Source organism: Myotis yumanensis, unplaced genomic scaffold (assembly GCF_028538775.1).
Source record: "Myotis yumanensis isolate MYYU_CA2020_CCGP unplaced genomic scaffold, mMyoYum1.0.hap1 SCAF_9, whole genome shotgun sequence".
Lineage (NCBI taxonomy): Eukaryota > Metazoa > Chordata > Mammalia > Chiroptera > Vespertilionidae > Myotis > Myotis yumanensis.
The window spans coordinates 73,078,373-73,103,257 of record NW_027223760.1 but is presented as its reverse complement, the minus strand read 5'-3'; the positions used below and the strand labels follow the sequence as shown (position 1 = coordinate 73,103,257).

Genomic DNA, 24,885 nt, shown 5'->3' with positions numbered 1-24,885 from the left:
TATTTTGCCAATCTGACAAAAAAAATAGGTGTAATTTTTAAAGTTGGCTTTTGTGACTTAAAATACATATTTTTAATTTATTGATTTTAGAGAGGAAAGTGAGAAACATCTACTTGTTCCGCTTATTTATGAATTTATTGGTTGATCCTTGTATGTGTCCTGACCAGGGATCAAACTCACAACCTTGGCATATTGGGATGATGCTGTAACCAGCTGAGCTACCAGGCCAGAGCAGGTATAATTTTGCTTCACTCACACCAGACGGCTATTGTTGTGCTGGCTGCTGTTATCTTTTTATTTGACAATCTTGGAGAAGAGGTCAGTGCCTCTGACTAAATTGCCTGTTTTTTAAATTCTTGCAGTGCAGCTCTGGCCAGTGTAGCTATACTGAAAGGCTGTTGGTTCAATCCCCAGTCAAGGCACATACCTGGATTGTGGGTACCATCCAGTGGAAAGGCCAAGCAAAGAAAAACAAATTTTATGTTTCAAAGATAACCCTATTAACATTAAAGATTTTAAGTTTTGTGTATTTCAGATAATGAAACCTGAGCCTGAGCACACCGCCCTTGACAATTCGTTTGACCTCTATTCAAAACCATCAAGCCTATCACGATTGAGATCAAACAAATGATATTAGGAAACACCAGAGACAGAGAAAGCAAGTCCTCGTTGGGTGTGGCTCAGGTGGTTGAGCTAGTCCCATGCTCCTAGAGTTAGTTCACTGGTTCTACGCAGGTCAGGGCACAGGCCTGGGTTGCGGGCTCCATCCCCAGGAGGTAGCTGATCAATGTTTCTCTCCCTTCCTCTCTCTAATATCAATAAAAACATAGTTTTAAAAAAGAGAGAAAACACAATGCGGTGTACCATGAGACTTGCTCACCTGAGCTGTTTAAATATTAAATGCATTTAGATTTATAAAGTACTTAGAAAAGTGTTTAGCACAGGGTAATTACTACTATTGCAACTTCTTGAAATACTCTTAGGAGAACTAAGAGAACCACCTAACTCTGATTTGGGGGGAAAAAATAGTTCCCTGTGTGTATATAAAGCTGTATTACATTTTCTTTTTATAAAGAAACTAGAGGCCCGGTGTGCGAATTTGTGCACAGGTGGGGTCTGGCTGGCCAGGGATAGGGGGTCAAAGGCGGTTGGCCTGCAGGCCCTGCCCCTAGTTGAACTCTCTGTCAAACTCCCAGTTGATGGGACAATTTGCATATTAGCCTTTTATTATATAGGAGGATGTTTAAATTAACCTTCTTACATACGTGATTGCTCTGTTAATTTATCAGCATTTATCTTGGGAGAAATCTAGGTGAATAACTAATGCAGATGTAGCAGCGGAGAAGATGAGAACTTCATTTAAAAAATATTTTTATTGATTTCAGAGAGGAAGAAAGAAGGAGAGAGCGATAGAAGCATCAATGATGAGAGAGAACCACCGACTGGGTGCCTCCGGCATGCCCCCCAATTGTGATCTAGCCCGCAACCCGGGCATGTGCCCCTGACCAGAATCGAACCCGGAACCCTTCAGTCCGCAGGCCGAGGCTCCATCGAGGAAGCCAAACCGGCCAGAGCAAGAGAACTAACTGGATTTTACAGCTTCAGTACTGTTGGTTGAGATTCGGAAAGCCCATGCGTTTGTAATATATATGAGCAAGTTTGGCATCGCTCAAAGCACGTGGCTGAAACTGAGCGGAAGCAGAAAAGCAGGTCTGACCTCCTGGGCGAGGGGACAGAGACTGAGCGCACGTGTTCTTTCTTGGTTGACACGTGTCGGTCCTCCTTCTGCACCGACTCCGGGCTCTCCCTAATTCCCACTACCCACCCCGGCGGCTGGCATTCCCGGCCTTTCCCGTCTGCCTTAGCTCAGGGCTGAGAATCCGGGCGTGGGACAGAGAAAGCTGGGTAACTAACCTCTAGCTCCCGACAGCTGTGCCGGGGGAATGCCAGCTGTGCCCGGGGAATGCCAGCTGTGCCCGGGAAAAGCCGGCAGAGCTCCTCCAGCTGTGCCCGGGGAAAGCCGGCAGAGCTCCTCCAGCTGTGCCCGGGGAAAGCCGGCAGAGCTCCGCCAGCTGTGCCCGGGGAAAGCCGGCAGAGCTCCTCCAGCTGTGCCCGGGGAAAGCCGGCAGAGCTCCGCCAGCTGTGCCCGGGGAAAGCCGGCAGAGCTCCGCCAGCTGTGCCCGGGGAAAGCCGGCAGAGCTCCGCCAGCTGTGCCCGGGGAAAGCCGGCCGAGCTCCCACAAACCCCCGCTCTCCTCTCCGGCCTCCGAGGGGCCCTCGTTCTGAGGTTAAATACTTGCTTTAGCCATCAGCGCTGCGGCCACGTCCCGGCGCCCACCTTCTCTGCGGCCCGGGAGCCACACCAGCCCTCGCGGGCGGCGCTGTCCGCGGGCTCCGGGCTCCGGGCTCCGGCTTCCCGGCTGCGCTGGGACCCGCAGGCTCCGGACAGGACCCGTCCAGCTGCGGCCGCCGAAGCCGACTCACCCCGCAGGTCCGGAGCCGTGGGCGGGGCGGAGCGGGTGGCGCCGGGAGTGGGCGTCACCACTGGGGCTGGCAGGCCCGTGACGTCATCACCGCGGGACCTGACAACATGGACGCTGAGGACGGCGGCGGCGCTGGGGCCGGAGCCGGAGCGCTGGGCTCCCGGGCGGCGGCAGCGACAGTCCGGGAGCTTCTGCAGGACGGTAAGGAGGCCGGGGCGGCGGGTCGTGGGGCGGAGGGGCTGCCCTGCTCCGCCCCGGGCCCCGGGGGGGGGGGCCTAACCGGTGGCTCTGCGGAAAGTTTTCCGGCCTCGACGGGACCACTCCCCTCCGCCCGGCCCCCGGCGCCCGGGTGCTGGCCTTAAGGGCTCGTGCCCTGGGACAGCTGGCTTCTGGCGGCTCCTCATGGCAGCTCCACCCTCGCCGCGCCCGGGGCTTCCCTGAAGTCCTGGGACCCGGGACGGGGGACTCGCGTTGGCCGCCGCTGGCCGGGGCCGCGCGTCTTGGCCGAAGGGTGAAGCGTCTCATCCCGTGGAAAGTGTCGGACGAGAGCAGACGGCAGGCGCAGGAGAAAGAGGGACTTACTTGTAAGGACGTCCCCTCTGTTACATTCTGGGGCCGCACACGTGGCATTTCCTGCAGGTTCGTTTGTCTCCTTAAAGGCGTTTGTCCACAGCCGTGGGAGAGGGTTTGCAGCATTCGTGCAGGCTGGGATGAACGATAGGAATTGAATGTAGTAGTCAGGCTTATTGACAGTTTTGGATAGAAATTGCTAGATATTAGAAGATAAGCTCAACAGAATACATTTGACAAGCACGTTAAGGTGTATTACTTCAGTCAACATGCCCCATATCTCTTATTCTTCAGAATCAAGTTCAGAGTCCTAAGAGCCTTCTAATCTGTTCTTCATTTTCTTCCTGAATTGTCACATTCGACCATGTATTAAAATAATTTGATAATTTAATCTTTTCTACCTCGTTGTAAAACTACTATTTGTATTCCACAGTGTTTGTTAATAGCATCACCTTGCATATAGTAGGTGCAGAATTGAACATCACAGCAAGAATCATATGCAAACATTTGGAGACCATAGTAGATTATAAATGAAAGTTCTGTGGATGAAAAAGGGGCCACAGCCCTGACCGGTTTGGCTCAGTGGATAGAGCGTCGGCCATCGGACTCAAGGGTCCTGCGTTCGATTCCAGTCAAGGGCATGTACCCTGGTTGTGGGCACATCCCCAGTGAGGAGTGTGCAGGAGGCAGCTGATCAATGTTTCTCTCTCATCGATGTTTCTAACTCCCTATCCCTTTCCCTTCCTCTCTGTAAAAAAATCAATAAAATATATTTTAAAAAAGGGCGGGGGTGGGGGGCACAAACTAAACCTGACAAGCTCAGGGGAGGCCTGCCTGGTAAGCCATACAAACTCAGAGACCTAAAGTAACCACATAGGATGGTCTGCAATTAAAACTTACTAACTGAAAACGAATTGGGGTGGTTAGTCATGTCCTAGGCTGGTGTCTTTCTTGACAAAGCTCAATCTTTAACTGAGCCTGTCTACTGTCTTGTTGCATCTACAATAACATATCATTGGAATGTCAGAGTAACTCTCTTTTACCATACCCTTCAGGGCACAATCTCCCACCAGAACACCGGACCACAGAACCCCCTCATTGTTATCTTGTTCTCCCACATACCATCTCTATTTGCTGTGTTACTTGTTAACTATCCAGTATCCACCAATGTAAAAGTGTGCCGAGCCAGAGGGCAGCGAATGGATGAAGAAAAGACAAAGAGAATAAGCTGGGCCTAGATCAGGGGTGGGCAAACTTTTTGACTCGAGGGCCACAATGGGTTCTTAAACTGGACCGGAGGGCCGGAACAAAAGCATGGATGGAGTGTTTGTGTGAACTAATGTAAATTCAAAGTAAACATCATTACATAAAAGGGTACGGTCTTTTTTTTTTTTTTTAGTTTTATTCATTTCAAACGGGCCGGATCCGGCCCGCAGGCCGTAGTTTGCCCATGGCTGGTCTAGATGGATCTTCCTGTGCCTGGCTGAGGCCCCAGAGAGAGATCCAGAGGCAAGCTGAGCCTTTATTTTATAGCCAGAGGTAAACAAGGTAGTGGTCACCATAGTTACAAAGTTCTTGTGAGTTTCACTCCTTTTGGCAGCACTTGCTGTATCTCCCTCAGCCCATTAGCTGCCCAGATAAGATCTAGAGAGCCTCATAAGGTCAAGCCTAATTATGCTAAGAGGACTGTGCCCTCTAAGCTGGGACTTGTTTGTGACTTTGCCAACTGTTCAGTCCGAGGCTTAACTGTATAGCCACGCCCTGCATAAAAAAAGTATTTGTCTTTTCATTTTACCCTTTATCCAATCTTAGAGATTTCCTAGCTTTGCTTTCTTCCGCCTCCCTAATCTACCACCAATGGATTTCATGTAACCCCTTATGTCTTCTCTGGAGCATTTTCTCAAATCCATTGAGATTTTGCTTTCTGGCAGTTGTCATCAGTTTGGCTTAAACACATGAAAATTCTTACAGGATTTGGGTGTTTCTTACATCTGACAGTTCTAAATTGTTTTCTCTGACTGTTGTATATGTTGTTATTGCCCTTAATTACTTGGCTTATTTTTATTGATTTCAGAGAGGAACCGAGAGTGGGAGAGAGATAGAAACATCAGTGATGAGAGAGAATCATTGATGGGCCGTCTCCTGCATGCCCCCTACTGGAGATGGAGCCCAAAAATCAGGCAAGTGCCCTTGACTGGAATTGAACCCACATCCTTTAGTCCACAGGCCTACTCTCTGTCCACTGAGCCAAACCAGCTAGGGCAGTGGTCGGCAAAGTCATTAGTCAACAGAGCCCAATATCAACAGTACAACGATTGAAATTTCTTTTGAGAGCCAAATTTTTTAAACTTAAACTATATAGGTAGGTACATTGTTATTAACTTAATTAGGGTACTCCTAAGGAGGGAGAGCCACACTCAAGGGGCCAAAGAGCCGCATGTGGCTCGCGAGCCGCAGTTTGCCGACCACGGAGCTAGGGTAATTACTTGGCTTCTCATAACATATATACTTTTGTCAAAACTTAACTAATGGTTTTGTTTTCCTTTTTTTTAAAAAAAAATATGCCTTTATTGATTTTTAGAAAGAGGAAGGAAGAGCGAAAGAGAGAAAAACATGGATTGGTTGTCTGCCACACACACCCCAACAGGAGATGGAACCCATAGCCTGGGCATATGCCCTGGATCAGGAATCCAACTGGTGACCCTTTGGTGCACAGAGTGATGCCCAACCAACTGAGCCACAACAGCAAACGCTAATGGTGGTGTTTTCTGAACTAGATTTTGTTAGATTCTGTAGGGTAGATTCTGTCTAATATATCTTTGTATCTTAATTTAAATTCAGTTGAGTGAAATTTTTAGTTCCTAGTATATAGGCAGTTCCCACCCTCAAGTAGCTCACCATTTTAGTAGGGGAAATAGTCTTATAGAGCTATAAAGACATCCACTTGTAATAGGATTGTAAGGGTAGTAGTAAATTGTGTACAAAGTAAAACATTTATTTACAGAGGAGGATGATAATGGGGAGTGGTTAGGGGAGTGTCAGGAAAGTCTAGATAGAGTTGTTTTTTTAAGTGTAAATAGAACTCCCCAGAAGAAGTGGAAGAAACAGCACATATCAGACATAGGTATATATTTCAGTAGGATGCATTCCAGAAACTGTAATCAGTTTTGGGAGGTTAAATATTACTCAATTATGCTTTTTATATTTTCCTGTTTAGTTCTCTTACCCATCTTCCATAGTGGTTATTTAAATCTTCTATACTCTTTTCAAACCTCTCCCTTGAAACTTAACAAATAACTTTTTACCTCCCTTTTGAAAAAAAAAAAAAAGCCCTGTCTGGGTCAGTCATTTGGTTGGAGAAGCATCCGATATACCAAGAGGTGCAGGTTCGTTTCCTGGTTAGAGCACATACCTAGGTTGGGGCTTGTATAGGAGGTAACCGATCCATGCTTCTCTCTCACATTTCTCTCTCTCTCAACCTCAACATATCCTCGCTGAGTTTAAAAAAAAAAAGAGAGAGAGTGAGTGAGAAGGCATCTACCAGATGTGAGCTTTCTCCACTTCTTGCCATCAAACCTATAAGCTAAACCTGAACCTGCAGCCATCTTTTCTTCCCTTTCCTCTCATACTTTCAATTACAACAGAAGTGAAGTCTCTGCTCCTAACTAAGGACTGCCCTCCCCTTGTGCTCTAGATTTTCTTTTTGTCTGCTCAAGGACCCAGTCACCCTCCTGCTATGCCTTTGAAATCGCTTTGCCCAGGTCTCCAATGACTTCCTTGTAGATAAATCAAGTGGACACAGTGTTATTTATAGTAGCCAAGATCTGGAAGTAGCCCAAATACCCATTAGTAGATGAGTGGATAAAACAGCTCTTCATCCTCCGCCTGGCCTACCGGTCTAAGCCAGGTCTAAGCCAGGCGAGGGGAAGCTCATCTTCTGCTCCGGCCTCATGCTACACCGGCTGGGGCTTCGGCGACTGGACCAACAGCATTCTGGCCTTCTCTCGGTCCCTGCACAGCTTGGTTGTTGATGTCCCTGCCTTTGCGTGCCTCTCCACGCTTGTCCTCATCACAGGCCGGCGCGGGCTGCAGGAGCCTCGGCGGGTGGAGGAGCTGCAGAACCGCATCGCCAGCTGCCTGAAGGAGCACACCTCGGCTGTGGCGGGTGAGCCCCAGCCGGCCAGCTGCCTGTCAGGCCTGCTGGGCAAGCTGCCCGAGCTACGGACCCTGTGCACCCAAGGCCTGCAGCGCATCTTCTACCTCAAGCTGGAGGACTTGGTGCCCCCTCCGCCCATCGTCGACAAGATCTTTATGGAGACGCTGCCCTTCTGACCCCAGCCTAGGGACACGTGTGCACCGTGTGCGCACCCTCCTACGCCACCCCACGTGCCTTGAGCCCATGGACCTTGGATCCCCCGGAGCACCGTCCCCTGCCGGGGCTGGAGCTGCAGACTGACTGGCCTCCTCACCTGTTCCGGGAGGTCACCCCCTGGAAGAGGGGGATGCATTCATGGGGGAGACCCCTTCTGTTTGTCTTACCCCCCATCCCAGCCCTGGCCTTCATGTTTTTGTAAGATAAACCATTTTTAACACACACTGCTGTGCTGTAAATAAGCCAAATGCTGCTGCAAATACAGGAAGGAAGAGGTTGAGGTTGCGGGGAGGGTGAGAGGGAGGGATGGGACCCACCAACCTGGGCAAGCCTTTCTCAGTCTCTTCCTACTGACTCTCTCTTGCCACCTCCTTCCACATGTACATAAACTCACTCGAGGAGGAAGACAAATGACATTCTGACATTTATATTTGTGTATTTTCCTGGATTTATAGTATGTGACTTGTCTGATTAATATATTTAACATATTGAATTAAAAATAGACATGTAGCTGAAAAAAAAAAAAAGCTGTGGTAGCCCTGGCTGGTATGTTTAGTTGGTTGGGCATGGTCCCGTGCACCGAAAGGTTGCTGGTTCGATTCCCTGTCTGGGCACATGCCCAGGTTGTGGGTTCAATCCCTGGTTGAGGCATGTGTGGTAAGCAGCAGATGGATGGTTCTCTCTCACATTGGTGCTTCTCTCTTTTTTTCTCTCTCTCTAAAAATCAATAAATATAATTTTTTAAAAAAGCTATGGTACATTTACACAATGGAAAACTACCCGGCTATGAAAAAACAGGGAGATTGTATTTTTTGTGACAGCATGGATAGACCTGGAGGATATTATGCTAAGTGAAATAAGCCAGTCAGAAAACACCTTATGATTTCACTTACATGTGGAATCTAATTAACAAAATAAACTAAGAAACAAACTAGAAACAGAATCATAGATAACATAGAACAGCCTGACAGCTGTCAGAGGGGAGGGGGATTGGAGGCTGGGTGAAAAAGATGATGAGATTAAGAAGGAAAAAAAACCCATAGATATAGACGACAGTATGGTGATTGCCAGAGGGAAAAGGAGGTGGGGGGGAGGTGGAAGAGAGCAAAGAGGGATAAATGGTGGCAGTAAGAGACTTTACTTTGGGAAGTGAGTGCACGATACAGTATGCAGATGATATGTTATAGTTATACATTTTAAACCTGTATGGTTTTATTGAGCAGTGTCACCCCAATAGATTAAAAAAATTTTTTTTTTAAATGGACACTTTTTTTTCTAATCTGCATCTGAGATCATACTTAGAGAGAGAGAGAGAGAGAGGGAGAGAAAGAGAGAGAGAAACATTATCTGTCATACACAAACTTTAAAATAATTCTTGAATGTTAATAAGCCTTATCCTTGAAGTATGTTCATGTTCATCTTTATGTAAAGACTAGAGGCCTGGTGCATGAAATTTGTGCACTTGGGGGGGGGGGGGGCACGGTCCCTCAGCTGGGCCTGTGCCCTCTCATAGTCCCGGAGTCCTTGGGGGATGTCCAACTCTTGGCATCCCCCTGGGAGTGGGCCTAAGCCGTCAGTCAGACATCCTTAACGCTGCTGCAGAGGCAGGAGAAGCTCCTGCCACCGCTGCTGCGCTCGCTAGCCCTAAGCCCGGCTTCTGGCTGAGCGGTGCTCCCCCTGTGGGATTGGGCAGAAACCGGCTCTCTGACATCCCCCAAGAGGTCCTGGATTGTGAGAGGGCGCAGGCCAGGCCACGGTCCCCCACCGGTGCACAGTCAGAGCTGGGAGAGACACAGGAGGTTGGCCAGCCAGGGAGGGACCGCGGGAGGGTTCCAGGGGGTGTCTGGCCCATCTCACTCAGTCCTGATTGGCTGGACCCCAGCAGCAAGCTAACCTACCAGTTGGAGCATCTGCCCCCTGGTGGTCAGTGTACATCATAGCAACTGGTTGACTGGTCGACTGCCCCATGGTGGTCAGTGCATGTCATAGTGAGTGGTTGGGTGGCCTTAGCATATTATTAGCATATTACACTTTGATTGGTTGAACGGCCGATCGGTTGACTGGACACTTAGCATATTAGGCTTTTATTATATAGGACTAGAGGCCCGGTGCACAAAAATTTGTGCACTCGGGGGGAGGGGGTCCCTCAGCCCGGCCTGTGCCCTCTCTCAGTCTGGGACCCCTCAGGGGATGACCACTTGCTGGCTTAGGCCTGCTTCCCGGGGTATTGGGCCTAAGATGGCAATCAGACATTCCTCTGGCCGCCCAGCAGCCCTCGGGGGATGTCCATTTGCCAGTGGAGAGCAGGCCTAAGCTGCAGTCTGACATCCTTAGCGCTGCTGAGGAGGCAGGAGAGGCTCCCACCACCACCGCTGTACTGGCAACCATCAGCCTGGCTTGTGGCTGAGCAGAGCAACCCATGTGGGAGCTCACTGACCACCAGAGGGCAGCTCCTGCATTGAGTGTCAGCCCCCTGGTGGTCAGTGTGTGTTATAGTGACCAGTCATTCCCTGTCTTTCTGCTGTTAGGGTCAGTTTGCATATTACCCTTTTACTATATAGGATAGAGGCCTAGTGCACAGGTGGGGGCCGGCTGGTTTGCCCTGAAGGGTGTCCCGGATCAGGGTGGGGGTCCCACTTGGGTGCCTGGCCAGCCTGGGTGAGGGGCTAATGGCTGTTTGCAGCTGGTCACACTCCCTTCAGGGTGGGGTTCCCCACTGGGGTGCCTGGCCAGCCTGGATGAGGGGCTGATGGCTGTTTTCAGGCTACCCGCACCCTCTTTAGTGTGGGGATCCCCACTGGGGTGCCTGGCCAGCCTGGATGAGGGGCTGAGGGTTTTCAGGCTGGCCAAGCCCGCTGGGGACTGAAGCTCCCAGCCTCTCCTTTTTTTCTTTTTTCTTTTTTAATTCTGGGATTTATTTACCTTCTATAATTGAAACTTTGTTGCCGCTCCAGCTCCGAGGCCACTGCCTGCTGAAAGCAGGTATCTGGGGTTTGTTTAGCTTCTATAATTGCAACTTTGTTGCTTAGAGTGGAGCTTAGAGCTGGGCAGCAGCAGGGAGGAAGCTTGGCTTCCTCCATCACTGGAGCAAGCAAGCCTCCTGCTCACTTCAACTGTGTGGCTGCTGGCCGCCATCTTGGTTTGCATATCTTGCTGATTAGCCAATGGGAAGCGTAGCGGAGGTACGGTTAACTTCAACCTTTGTCTATTCTTAGATAGGATTCTTAAAAAATATTTTTATGGATTTAAGAGAGGAAGGGAGAAGGAGAGAAAACTAGAAACATCAATGATGAGATCCAGTTATTTATCCGTTGCCTCCTGCATGCCCCCTTCTGGGCACATGCCCTGACTGGGAATCTAACTGCAACCTCCTGGTTCATAGGTCGATGCTCAACCACTTTGCCATACTGGCTGAGCTAGAAACTGTTATTAAAACAAACCTGATAGTGCTCTTTATTGGCTTTAAAACCAATATAGTTTGAACATTTGGATGTCTTATTATCCTCTTTTTAAACTGTCCTCCCTCCCCCAACCTTCCTATGGCACCACAACTCCTATTATTATTAACATTTTCTGGCCAACACACACACTGTGGTCTAGACATACTGAAGTCAGTATTCCCCTTGTTTCTGAACATGTGCCATGGTATGTGCTGCCCTCTAAACCGTCCCTCTTCTTGGAATGGCCCTCCACTTGTCTGCATGGCACACTCTTAATTCTGAGAACTTCTTGACAAACTGGAAGGAAATGTGTCTCAGAATTAAGGCCAAAGTAGAAGTCTTCTTTTACTCAACTCTACTTTGAAAGTAGTCAAGAATGCAGAATGATACTTCCAGCTGATTAATAAATTAATTAATTCTTTCAACCAATATTGAGTACCTGATGTGTCAGGCATTGTTCAGGCTCTAGGGATGTGATAGTAAATAAAGATCTTGCCCACATGGAGCACCATATATGGTGTGTGGGTGTGTGTGTGTGTGTGTGTGTGTATGTATACACACACACACATATAGTGGATATAGACAATTGAAGTGTTTTCATAAGTACTATATTTTGCTTATCTCATAGTCTGTCAGGGCAGACTTACCTATATCTATAATATGATTAGGATATAGTGGTTTATACCTACATTGAGCTCACTTCTACGTATTTATTTTTAATTCATAATTCTCTCCATTTTTTTCTTTTATTCACAGGTTTGGGGATTTCTATACAGAAAGATATGTTGACAGCTAGCATCACTTTTTTCTTGTCTATTAAGGGTCTACATTGAACATTTCCTTTTTCCATTTAATCTTTCAGCCATAAATCCTAAATTTTAGTAATAACTATAAGTTTGTGTTGGCCTATTTCTATTAAAATTTCAGATCCATTGTATGATAACAGTATTTGTACATTGATCTAGAGCAGTGGTTCTCAGCAATTTGGTTTTTAAGGGGGTCAGTTCAAGAATGAGTTATTAATAGTGAATTTTTTGCATTTTTTATGGTTCTAGGGGCCTCATATGTAACAGTGGTTGCCAACCTTTCGGACCTCACGGACCACCAGTGGTCCACGGACCACCGGTTGGCGGCCGCTGACATACAGTGTATAAATATATATTATGACATATTTATGCATTTCAGTTCTCTATTATATGTTTTGAAACTTTATTTGCTATTTTTTTCATATCATTTCATATTATTATTTTTTTTAACAATTCCTTGGTGATTTCTTCCTCAGTACTTCAACTGTCCTTTTGTTCTTTTATTTTTCTCTTTCATAGGTGCCATGTTCTTTGGAAGCTTGTTTAGTCCAAGTTAATGGCCTTTTAGGCTTCCTCCAAATGACTAGGAGTTCACTTTTTGAATAATAAGAATTATATGTCACAAGGGGAGAATCAGGATTTTAGAGATGCTTAGGTGGGACATGGCCAAAAAGAGGTTAGGACCACTGAACTAGAGATGTCAGAGACCATAAATATAAAATATAGTCAATTTTTCTGTTGTCATTGTCAGTGACCTTGTTTTAATGCGTTGAAGGCGGTGTTGAGTAGTTAATATTTTACTCAATTTTCCTATTGGCTCACTGATAAAAGTAAGCTTTTAGCATAGTGGTTCAGAGTGTGGGCTAGACTGCCTGGGTTTAAATCTCAGACAGGTTAGACAAGTTGCTTGCGTGTGTCTTGCTGTCTCTTTTTCTGTGAAATGGGGAAAATGATAGTTCAAACAGGATTGTGTGAAGATTGAATGAGTTAATAATTGTAAAGTGCTTAGATCAATGCCTGGTACATAGTAAGCTGCCAGTGAAAATTACCACTCTCTTTTGCTGTTGCCTTCTCCTCATTTATCACATAAAATATTTACAGTTTGGTGGGCATGGCTCAGTGGTTGAACATCAACCTATGAACCAGGGTTCAATATCCAGTGTGGGGCATACAGGAGGCAGCCGATCAATGATTCTCTCTCCCATCATTGATGTTTCTATCTCTCTCTCTCTCCCTTCCTCTCTGAAATCAATAAATATATATTTTAAAGAAGGAGAATATTTACAGCAGTTTTAGAAAGACTTCAAAATATGTTAATTATGATTGTAGTTGTTCTGTTGTTTATTATCTGCGGTTTAGTACAGTGTACTTAAAAAAGACTTTTTCTTATTTTTTTTTTCAGAGTGTTATAGTGATTTTTTAAATGAAGACTTTGATGTAAAAACTTATACTTCCCAATCTATTCATCAAGCTGTAATTGCTGAACAACTAGCAAAACTTGCCCAAGGAATCAGTCAGTTGGATAAAGAACTACACCTACAGGTATTTCCATCTTCTGGATCATGCAAATTTTTCAGCCTAAAGTGATAATTTATAATTTTTATAATCCTTTTATTATTTAGTCTAAAGGAATATTTACAAAACAAATGTATAGTTATTAGTGTGGATTACTTTTCAAAGTATACTTTGGCAAAGTTTTTTGTAAACTACATTTTGTTAGTTGAAAACCTAATATACTGATCTGTTCAAAATATATTATTCATACTTTGTTTTCACCACCTTAACTGATGTGCAGTGAATATAGGTGGGCAAAGAATAAGATGACTTTGATAAAGATAATAGAAAATGGAATTTGAAAGTAGAACATTCAGATGTTAATAAGAAAAATTGGGATGTTCACATTGGCAGTTCACATATTATGAGCACAAAGTATAACAATTGGTGAAATTACAGAAAGCTGATCAATTTGTGGTGGATAGAACACAATATAGGGACTTAGGAGATGGTTCCTAATCTCAGCTGTGCTGTTGCCATTGATATCATTTAATGCCTTTGATTCTTGCTTTAAAAAAAAAAATCTATCAAGTGGGGAGTGAATAAGGAAGAGGAGATTGTAGTAGAAAATCTTGAAGGTTCCTGTCTCAACTACAATTCTATAATTTTTTTATTTTTTAAAAATTTATTTAAACATTTTTTAAATTTTATTTTTGTTATTTTTTAGAATATGTTTTTATTGATTTTAGAGAGGAAGGAAGAGAGAGATAGAAACATCAATGATGAGAGAGAATCATTGATTGACTGCCTCCTGCACGCCCTCTACTGGGAATTGAGCCAGCAACCCAGGCATATGCCCTGACTGGAAATTGAACCATGACCTCCCGGTTCATAGGTTGACACTCTGCCAGTGAGCTACAGTGGTTGGATGAATTATGTGGTCTTGATTATGCTGAATTTAAGTTCAAGAACTAAGAGAATCTGATGTTTGAAAACATTCTTTAAAGTGAAAGCATATATTAGCATGGCAAGAATTAGCTGTTTTTTATTTTTCAGTTTTGGTACAACTCCACTTGCACATCGCATTGGGAAAGTGAGGGGCTAGTGAAAAGGCTGTATTTTTTTTTTCCCCTCTATGTTGAACTATAAGTGTGTTTGTGCTCCTGCTAATAACATATCTTAAGCACCTGCATTTTTTTTTCATGTTAATGTTTGCGCCCTTCCTGTATAGTTACATGGCGATCACAATGAAAAATACCTTATACTTAGAGCATATGCTGGTTATTCATTTTTGATTTTCAGGTTGTTGCAAGACATGAAGATTTATTGGCACAAGCAACTGGGATTGAGTCTTTGGAAGGTATATTTCCATTAACTATTACAGATTATATGGAGCTAGAACAGTGATTGGCAACCTTTTTCTGTTAAGGGTCAGATAGTCAGTATATTAGACTTTGCAAGCCGTACTGTTTCTGTTGCCATTGCAGAGTGAAAGAAGTCAGAAAATATACAAATGAATGTGTCTGGCTATGCTTTAATAAATCTTTAATAAAGCTTTGCTGAACCCTGAGCTAACTATCTGGGTTCTAATTTTTTCTTTTTTAAAAAAAATATATTTTATTGATTTTTTACAGAGAGGAAGGGAGAGGGATAGAGAGTCAGAAACATTGATGAGAGAGAAACATCGATCAGCTGCCTCCTGCACACCTCCTACTGGGGATGTGCCCGCAACCCAGGTACATGCCCTTGACCGGAAACGAACCTGGGACCCTTGGGTCTGCAGGCCGACGCTCTATCCACTGAGCCAAACCGGTTTCGGCTTTAGTGGTAATTTTTTTAAAACAAACGTTAAATGATTTTCTCATCTGTAAGATCCATAAGGATGGCATGGTAGTACAATGATTCTGAGTGCATATATGAATGTATGTGTGTATATATGAATTATCACAACAAAAATTGTGTTTTCTTATATGTGTTTGGTACTGTAATGTGCTTGTTTTTCCCAGAATGCTTTTCACTGATTACAATATTTAAAATATACTGTTGGATTGAGTTAGAATAGCTATTTGTTCCATGATTGTATGGCAGGGGTGGGGAACTTTTTCTGCAAAGGGCCATTTGAATATTTATAACATTATTCATGGGCCATACAAAATTATCAACTTAAAAATTAGTCTGCTGCCGAAACCGGTTTGGCTCAGTGGATAGAGCGTCGGCCTGCGGACTGAAGGGTCCTGGGTTCGATTCCGGTCAAGGGCATGTACCTGGGTTGCGAGCACATCCCCAGTGGGAGATGTGCAGGAGGCAGCTGATCGATGTTTCTCTCTCATCAATGTTTCTAACTCTCTATCTCTCTCCCTTCCTCTCTGTAAAAAATCAATAAAATATATTAAAAAAAAAAATTAGTCTGCTATATTTGGTCAAACATTTAATTAACTCACCCCTAGTGCCTTGGCAGGATCAAATGATACCACGGGCCTTATTTGGCCCTCAGGCTGGTCGTTCCCACCCTGTTGCATAGAGTACAAAGGCTGGCTTCTCTGAATTCCGATGATTACCTAAGAATATTCTCCAGATTATTTGAACATAAAAAGTCAAAGTATGAATTAGTTATATTCATTTAGCATGATGTGTATTCTGAACCCTTTTAGGATATTATTTTGAGATGCTGAAAAGTGTGATATATATTTGAAAAGGAATATTACCCCAACTTGTACTTCATCTGCTTTTTCTCCCATGTCTTTTCTAATATAGTTTAATATTTGCCATGTAAGTAGTTTGGAGATGCATTTATCAAACCTATTTTATTAATTAAGAATTTGTTAGATTCCAGGTTCAGCAACCTTGGTTACTTGGGTTCTGGCTGGGAAAGAATTGAGAGCCAAGACCCAGACTGTATAAGAACATTTAGTTGGTAAATCACAGAGGTAGAAGAAGTAATTCCTAGAAGAAATAGGTTTAGGAAATGAGTTATGTAGGTAAAGGAAGAGAGGGCCCTTGGAGCTTGGGAGTGAGGAAGCTAATTGTAAAGTGCCTGGGACAGGGAGGGGAAGGGAAAGGCACTGGTGTGCTTCCAGAAGGGAGAGTGCACTGGGCCCTCTGTCCTAAGGGTTTTAAGGGTGAAGATTTTAGGGGTGCTCCCAGGAGAAGATCTCAGTAGAATATTCAGCAGTTTTCCAGGTAGTCAATATAGTCAGTATTATTGACTGTATTCTCTGTGCTGTTGTTGTCTCCGCTGATTGATTGGCCAGCACCAATCAGGGCAGGGGGTCATTATTCCATGCATCTGGTATGAAGCTGGTTTTGTTGCTTATCTGGGCCTGGAGCTGAAATACAATTGAGGCCTAGATGTTATCTCTGGGTAGGAAAGGTCAAGGGGTCCAAACCTGACCGGTGATATGCTAGGGGAGGAAAAGTCACCCTGGGGCGAGTTCTCAGCCTATAATTGATTGTACCTTGCTAGGCACCTTCTGTATCTGGCCTATTGTCCTTGCTGTGCCCATGTCTGTCTAATTGCCTACAACAGAACAAGGATTGGAGGGTGAGACAGAGGCTTTTACAGTAGTGCAGGTAAAAGGTATTGGTTGCTTAGATTACAATGGTGGCAGAAAAACTTGAAATTTTCTCTATATATGTGTATATGTATATATATTTCTTTTAATTTAATATTTTACCCAATTTGAGCCCTTGTAAATTTGTAACGTAATGTAAGCTGTTATGTTTTCCTAGGTGTTCTTCAGATGATGCAGACAAGAATTGGGGCATTACAGGGAGCTGTTGATAGGTACTGTTACTCATTTTGTAAATAATTGGAATGGAAGGATTATCACCTGTTGATATTTTGAAGATGATTTTATTATCACTCCTCTCTTTATTTTTCTTTTAGGATGAAAGCAAAAATTTTTGAGCCATATAATAAAATAGTATCCCGTACTGCACAACTAGCAAGACTTCAGGTAGGTTTTCAGTTTTCATGTCTTTTTAATATATTTTTATTGTTTTCAGAGAGGAAGGGAGAGGGAGAGAGAGAGCGAGAGAAACACCAGTGATGAGAGAGAATAATTGATTGGCTGCCTCCTGCAATCCCTCTACTGGGTTGACACTCAACTGCTGAACCACACAGTCTGGGCCAGATTTGTTTTGTGTATTTTTTACCTACAAAAAGCTTCCGAAAAACAGAAACTATATTTTCTACATATTCTACAGAATCAAAAGCAAAGAATACTAAATTTAGAGAAAGAAATCTGTTTCACAGTCTTAATGCTGTTGCATACTGGCTGTAGGAACTTCAGAACCTTGGTTTATTCACCAATAAAATGATGAGCTTTGTAGCCTCTAAACATTTACGTATATAAAACCCTAATATGCAAATAGACTGAACGGCAGAACAACCAAACAACCGGTTGCTATCATGAGCGCTGACCACCAGGGGGTGTGCGCGGAACATGGCGGGTGTCAGCAGCAGGTGGCAGAGTGCGGAACATGGTGGGTATTGGTCATGGTGGGTTGGTGGAGCAGGTGAGCAGGGGTGCCAGACCAAGGCCAGCCTCTGGTGGTTACTGAAAATTCTTTGCTTCCGCACGCTGTGGTCTCTCTGGGCATGTTCTCCTGCTGCTGGCGCTGGAGCCACCGCTCGCACCCGCTGCCGTCGCCTACACTGGCTGCAATTGCTCGGCGATGTCAGTGGGTGCGAGTGGCGGCTGTCAACCCCGATCACCCCTCAGGGCTTCTCTACCTCCCCCTGCTCCTGAGGGGCAATCTGGGCTGGCAGCCACCTCTCGCACCCACTGCTGGTGATGGCCCTGCTCGCAACTGCTGCCGGTGCCCGGTGCTGGTCCCAATTGCTCGGCACCGTCAGCGGGTGCGAGCAGTGGCTACCAGCCCCAATCACCCCTGAGGGCTTCTCTACCTACCCCTGCTCCTGAGGGGCAATTGGGGCAGCAGCCACCGAATGCACCTGCTGACGGCACCGGCCCTAATCGCTCCACACTGTCAGCATGTGGGAGCAGCGGTGGCGGTAGCGGGGCTGCTGACAGACGGGACCTGGTGGCTGTGGCGGGAGGGGCTGGACGGGAGCACAGAGGATGAGCCGAAACCTGCCCCTGTGCCCATTGCAGCCTTGTGGCCTACTGTTCCTTTCAAGGTGCACAAATTTGTGCACTGGGCCCCTAGTAATTATTATAAAAATGGAATGATTTAGAATACTTGAAATTTTTCTTACATCATAAAATCCTGCATAAACATAAAATTTTTTTTTTATCACTAATACCTAGGTAGGTGACAAAAATAAGATTCTTCAAACTTACTTTCAAAAAACTGTATTGAACAAGGGAGAAAAAAAAGAAACATGATTCCAACATGTTTAAGATCTGGAGTTGAAAGCAGAGAAGTGAACAGAAATTAAAATTTTAATTTAACTAACTAAATTTTAATTCATTGCCTAAAATCAAACAATCTATAATCAAAACAACATTCTGTGATGCACATAAGGACTAACAGTGCTGAATAGTTCTGCCAATAAATAAACACTCCTATGCCTGGCCATTGTTACTAAGTGGTTGGGCATCAACCTATGAACCAGGAGGTCAAGGTCTGATTTACATCAGAGCACATGCCAGGTTGTGGGCTCGATCCCCCATAGGGAACATGCAGGAGGCAGCTGATTGATATTTCTCTCTCATCGATGTTTCTTTCTATCCCTCCCTCTTCCTCTCCCTCTAAAAATCTATAAAAGCATTAAAAAACAACAACACACACACATAAAAAAAAACCCCAACAAAGAGCACAGTTCAGGAGTTATGAGCTCTGACTGCTACTCTTTATCACTAGTTGCATGATGAAGAACAAACTTTAGTGTCTTTCTATCCCCATCTTTATTGAGATATAATTGACATGTAACATTGTATAAGTTTAAGGTGTATAACTTGATGGTTTGACATGTGGATATGTTGTGAAATGATTTAATAACATGGTTAGTTAAAACATTCTTTACCTCACATAATTATCATTTTTGTTGTAGTGGTGATGGTATAGTACATTTTTACAATGAAAGTGTGGGCTGGATTTGTGAATTTTCTTCTAGCTCTAAAATGCTATGATTCTGTGAAGCTGTGAGAGTTACTTTTATGGATGTTTTTATTTTTTATGGTGATGTAAGCATGAGAGGTTAAGATTGTGATTAAGATAAGCACTTTTTATTTTTATTGTTATTAACTATTAGCCCTAATTCTGTGCTCTTACTCTAAAAAATATTACACTACAGGGACAATCAAGTTGAATTTGGTTAAGTTATTATAAAGGAAGGAAGAGAGAAGAGAATAAAAGGAAAACGAAATATGCCTAGGTACTTTTTGGTACCTTTATATCCAGTATTTAATTCTTCCTGTATTGAATGATAAACATCTTACCTTAGGGAGGATGTTTATCTTAGAAATTTGTTGCCCTTCAAACAGTTTTGAAGTCTGAGGCCTCTTTGAAAGCTTATGTTTTAACCATTTTTATTCTGTTCATTTTGTCTGGGAAACTTTAATGTTCCTGTTTAATCTCTTCATTCTTTGAGCTTCTATTTCATTTAAATACATGTGGTATTTGAAAGCAAGAAAGAAATAGCTACGAAGTTATTTTTGCCTTGAACTTAAAAATCTCTGTGATTATGCCCTCAATTGGAAGAAAGTACATTTAAACTTAATTCTTTTTGCTTTTTATTACCATTTCGTTCTTTCTTCAAGCAGAAGCTTCTGAGTTCATCTATGTACATGAATGCATGAGTTGAATTTAATTATCACCCTAAGAATCATCTCTGTCTTAGCTCTATCTTAGCTCATTTTAGTAACATTCTTTCAGAAACAAATTTTGAGGAGTCTATTATTCCTTACATAGGATTTTTAAATTTTTTATCTTAAAATTATATAAGAAAATGAGTTTTTAACTTCAAATCTTGTAAGTTTTTTTTTTTAATCCTCACCCGAGGAAAAATATCTTGTAAGTTTTTAAGTACTTTTAATTATGCTTTCAAAAATATAGCGGCTATATTGAGATAATTCACACACCTATTATATAAGTTTTTTTTAATCATTTTAACTTATTTTTTAACTACCTTTCATCTCTAAATATTTTAGGTTATAAATATACATTAGCTTTTCAATTAAAAGTTTTTATTTACTTTTTTAACTTTGGAATTATATAAGTAAGAATGTTTAAGAAAATGTTGGAATGAAGGAGGAAATCATCCATAAAACCTTTTATCTTTTTAATATGTTTTATATGTACATGGTTTTCATTTTATATTTTTGTAGGAGTCTTTTTAGTTTTCAATTGCTATGATATCAAATAATTTTGTCTGTATTATTAATATGGAATGATGACTCATTATACTGGCTTTATACCTGTCCACCAAACAAGTGAATGTACTAGGAAGGAATAAAGAGGGAGGATGACAACAGCAGCATAAAATGCCACTGTCCCTAAACATTGTAAAACATATAGAGCTACTAGGATAGCAAAACCAAGGAACTCATGCCGGTGAAAGTGATGCAGTGCTAGTTTTCAGCCTACCCTTCAAGGAGCACAGCAACTTTTGTTTCAGTTTTGGAAAGGCCACTGTCCATGTAAGAAATCTAAATACCTTGACACCATCATGCTGTGAGGAAGCCTAAGCTAGCCACATGGAGATGACAGGTAGAGAAGCACTGAGGCACCAGACCTATGAGTGAAGCCTGCTTATATCATCCAGGTGAGCCTTGTTAACTGAGTGCCCACAGTGAGTAATCCCAGGTCATACCACATGGAGCAGTTCAACCCCGCCTAAATACCTGACTTACAGAATTGTGAGAAATAACAGGTCATTTTAAGCCACTAAGGTTTGGGTTGTTTTCTTGTGCAGCAATAGAAATTGATATACCAGCCAAACTGATTTTCAAGTATAGAGATTGCTATTCACATATAAGGATGCAGGTTCCTATGTGTCGGTGGTTCCTATGAGCCTTTCCTAGGAATCTGATAATGGCTTGAGACAACCAAAATGACTAGAGTAACATCAAAGTAAGACTAGTGATGCACATTAATATTAGGATTAAGTGACTGATATATAGGAGAGAATAGTATGTAATAGCTGTATTTTTTTTAATTTTATTTTTTAATTACAGTTTACATTCAATATTAATTTGTATTAGTTTCAGATGTACAGCATAGTAGTTAGACAGTCATCTACTTTACAAAGTGATCCCCTCTACCCACTGGCACCATACATAGTTATTACAATATTATTGACTATATTCTCTGTGCTGTACTTTATTTTGTAACTAGCAGTTTGTACTTCTTAATCGATTCACCTTTTTCACCCAGTCCTTCAACCCACTTTCCTTCTGGCAACTATCAGGCTATTCTCTTTGAGTCTGTTTCTGTTTTGTTTGTTCATTTATATTGCTCTTCAGATTCCACATATAAGTGAAATCTTATAGTATTTGTTTTTCTCTGACTTACTTAATTAGCTGTATATTTTGGCAAAGTAATAAAATCTAATTATAGAAAAATGTGGGGAGAGCAAGTGCAAAACAATTTTTATAGAGAGGGAGAGGAAGAGAGAGAAAAAGAAACATCAATTTGTTGTTTCACTTATTTATCCATTTTTTGGTTGATTCTTGTATGTGCCCTGAGCTGGAATCAAACTTGGAACCTTAGCATATCAGGGGCAATGCTCTAACCCAGTAGTCGCCAACTTTTTGGACCTGACGGACCACCGGTGGTCCGCGGACCACTGGTTGGCAACTGCTGCTCTAACCAACTGAGCTACCCGGCCAGGGCACAAAACAATTTTTAAAAACTATCTGCAGCAATTATATTTTTGTAGTGTTGGTTTTGTATTAAGATAATGTTTTCTGTGCATTGTGAAACAAAGCTAAGGAATAATTTTAAATTATTCTAATTCTGTTATTTCCTGTCTTGAGAGTCAAGAGTCCCTGTGTAGAAGAAATACGTTGGAAGATTAAACACACACCCTGTGTTCTTGATTTTTAATCAAAAGTATCAGTATGAACTCATTTTATCTTAAAATGGTATGTACATTATAGATGTATATACTATTTTTGTACAAATGTATATGTATAATGTTAATCTGAGAATTTTTATGTGTATTATGGAATAAAGAAAATGAATATTGATGTCATATTTTAATTCTAGCATTTCCTATGTATATCTATTGAAAAGTCCCAGGAATGAAAATCTATATTCCCAGAATGTGGTCTTGACATGCTGTTGATTTTTAAAAGGAACCAGGGCTCCTTTGATAAATCATTCATTCCAGGTCTGGGACATGGACTATATAAAATGATCCTGGAATATTTTTATACCACCAACTACTAACTAGAGATCATGACAAAAGGATTCAGCAGCCATCGAGGTCAGTGTGGCTCAGTTGGTTGGGCGTCCTCCCATGGACCGAAAGGTTGCTGGTTGGATTCCTGGTCAGGGCGTGTGTCCAGGTTGCAGGCTCAGTCACTGGTCGGGGGCATACAGGAGGCAGCCCATCAATTTTGTGCTCTCACATCGATGTTTCTCCCTCTTTCTCTCCCTCTCCTTCCCTCCTCTCTCTTAAAAAAAAAAAAGAAACCCAATTCAAAAGAAAAAAAAAAAAAGAGAATTCAGCAACTTGACTAGGCTCTAGGGTAGGGGCGGGGAATCTTTTTTTCTGCCAAGGGCCATTTGGATACTTATAACATCATTCAAGGCCATACAAAATTATCAGCTTAAAAATTGGCCTGCTATATTTGGTCAGCCATTTAATTAACTCACCCCTAATGCCTTGACAGGGCCAGACCTAATGATTTCCGGCTGGATGTTCCCCACCTCTGCTCTAGGATGACCAACTCTCCAAGTTTTAGAATTGAAAGTTCTGTGTCCCAGGAAACCTCTCAGTCTCCCACAAGATCTGTACGTTTGATCACCTTCAGAGGCTCAAACGGTCCAAAAGTGGGACAGTGTAAGCATCTATATGGATAAGAGCTACAATGGATTGGCATCCTTTATTATGCTTAAATCTTCGAGTTCGTAATGATAGCTGAAACAAAACTAACTAATGGTTCATCTTTGGTGGATGTTAGGAAAGCAGTTTTTAATTTTAAAAACTGATAAACCATGCAAAAGAATCAAGTATTTATCCTTACTTTTCTGTATGATTATTACCACTGGCTAAACAAATAGTAGATGGGGTAAAGTTGTGTGTTTTTTTTTTTAGTAGAGAAATTTTGTATGCTACACAGTAAAGACAAAATGATAGAATTGCAGTATCAGCATTTTGCAGTCATCATTTTATTGGATTTTGACATTGTTTCAGTGGTTGCTAACAGCACTAAAAGAGAGAAAATCATACATGTGTTATAAGTATTCTACCACCTAATGAATGATCTTACCAAAATATTAAACCTGAACCTAATGAAACTGCTACATACAACTACTAATGTATAGGAAGTGTAGAAGATAGTGGAACATGGTACATTACACTATGGAGATGCTATCAAGAAAATTCAGTCTGTGGGAAACTGTAGGACAGATGATCCAATATATTCAACAGATTGCAAAGAAAAAAAAAGATGTCTAGGGAATTTATATACATTTAAAAAGGAAAATTAACCTATAGCATTTATGTATATACATTTCGGTAATGAAATCATAAATAAAAGTAAGGAAGTGATTACCACAAAAGGCAGTATAGTTTCTTTTGGTTGGGATGAGGAGTAGAGGGGGATGGATGTAGGGTTTTGTGATTGGCAGAGGGTTACTTGGAGGGCTTCTGTAGTGGCTGACATGGTTCTTTCTACTGATTTGCGTGGTGGTTCCAAGTTTATTTAGCTGTGATTTCTGTATATGATTTTCTATGTAGTATTTATATCTATCTATATATTTTTAAAGATTATTTTTAAGACTAATTTTAGGTCCACAGTATACTTGAGAGGAAAATACAGAGAATTCCCATATATCCCTTGCATCCATCATGCATAGCCTCCTTAATCAACATCCCCCTCACTAGAGTGGTACCTTTGTTACAATTGAATGACTTAAAATCCATAGTTTACATTAGGGTTCACTTTTGGTGTACATTCTATGGGGTTGAACAACTGTATAATGATATGTACCATCATTATAGTGTCATACAGAGTATTTTCAGTGCCTAAAAACCTGTTCTCTGCTTATTCATTCTCCAACACCTGGCAGCCACTGATCTTTTTACTGTTTCCATTGTTTTGGCTTTTCTAGAATGTCATATAATTGGAATCATAGAGTATGTAGCCTTTTCAGATTGGCTTCTTTCACTTAGTGATATGCATTTAAGGTTCCTGTATGTCTTTTCATAATTTGATAGCTCATTTATTTTTAGTACTGAATAATATGTTTGTGTTATATTTGATAATAAATTCTAAAATAAAAAATAAGGAAGGAAAAATTGATTGGCGTGGAAGCAACTATATTAGGAAATGGTGAAAGGTGATGCATTACAGATTATCTAAGACTTGTTGACTGAGGATTTTATTAAATGCTATTCTGAGAATATTCAACATAATAAACCAGTGAAGTTTATTAAAAATGGGGCTGGAGTGCTGAAAACTGTTTCTAAGACAATAAATCTGGCAGGATGGATTTCAGAAAGCTGTCCAGGAGACCACAGTATTAAGGTGAAGGTGATAAAGATTTGGATTAGGGTGAAGATAGTAGAAATAGAAGTAAAGC

At 42.4% G+C, this 24,885-nt stretch overlaps 1 protein-coding gene across 4 annotated transcripts in view; it reads left to right on the top strand.

Annotated features, from left to right (window-relative positions):
• The first annotated feature begins 2,586 nt into the window (after positions 1-2,586).
• The window catches only part of COG5 (component of oligomeric golgi complex 5), a 205,364-nt gene continuing 183,065 nt past the window's right edge, over positions 2,587-24,885 (top strand). For all 4 annotated transcript variants that reach the window (XM_070424649.1, XM_070424650.1, XM_070424651.1 and 1 more), the window contains exons 1-5: positions 2,587-2,683; positions 13,073-13,212; positions 14,467-14,524; positions 16,894-16,948; positions 17,051-17,120. In XM_070424649.1, the coding sequence (XP_070280750.1) occupies positions 2,590-2,683; positions 13,073-13,212; positions 14,467-14,524; positions 16,894-16,948; positions 17,051-17,120 (417 nt within the window). In that variant the 5' untranslated portion in view covers positions 2,587-2,589. The remainder of the gene's footprint in view (positions 2,684-13,072; positions 13,213-14,466; positions 14,525-16,893; positions 16,949-17,050; positions 17,121-24,885) is intronic.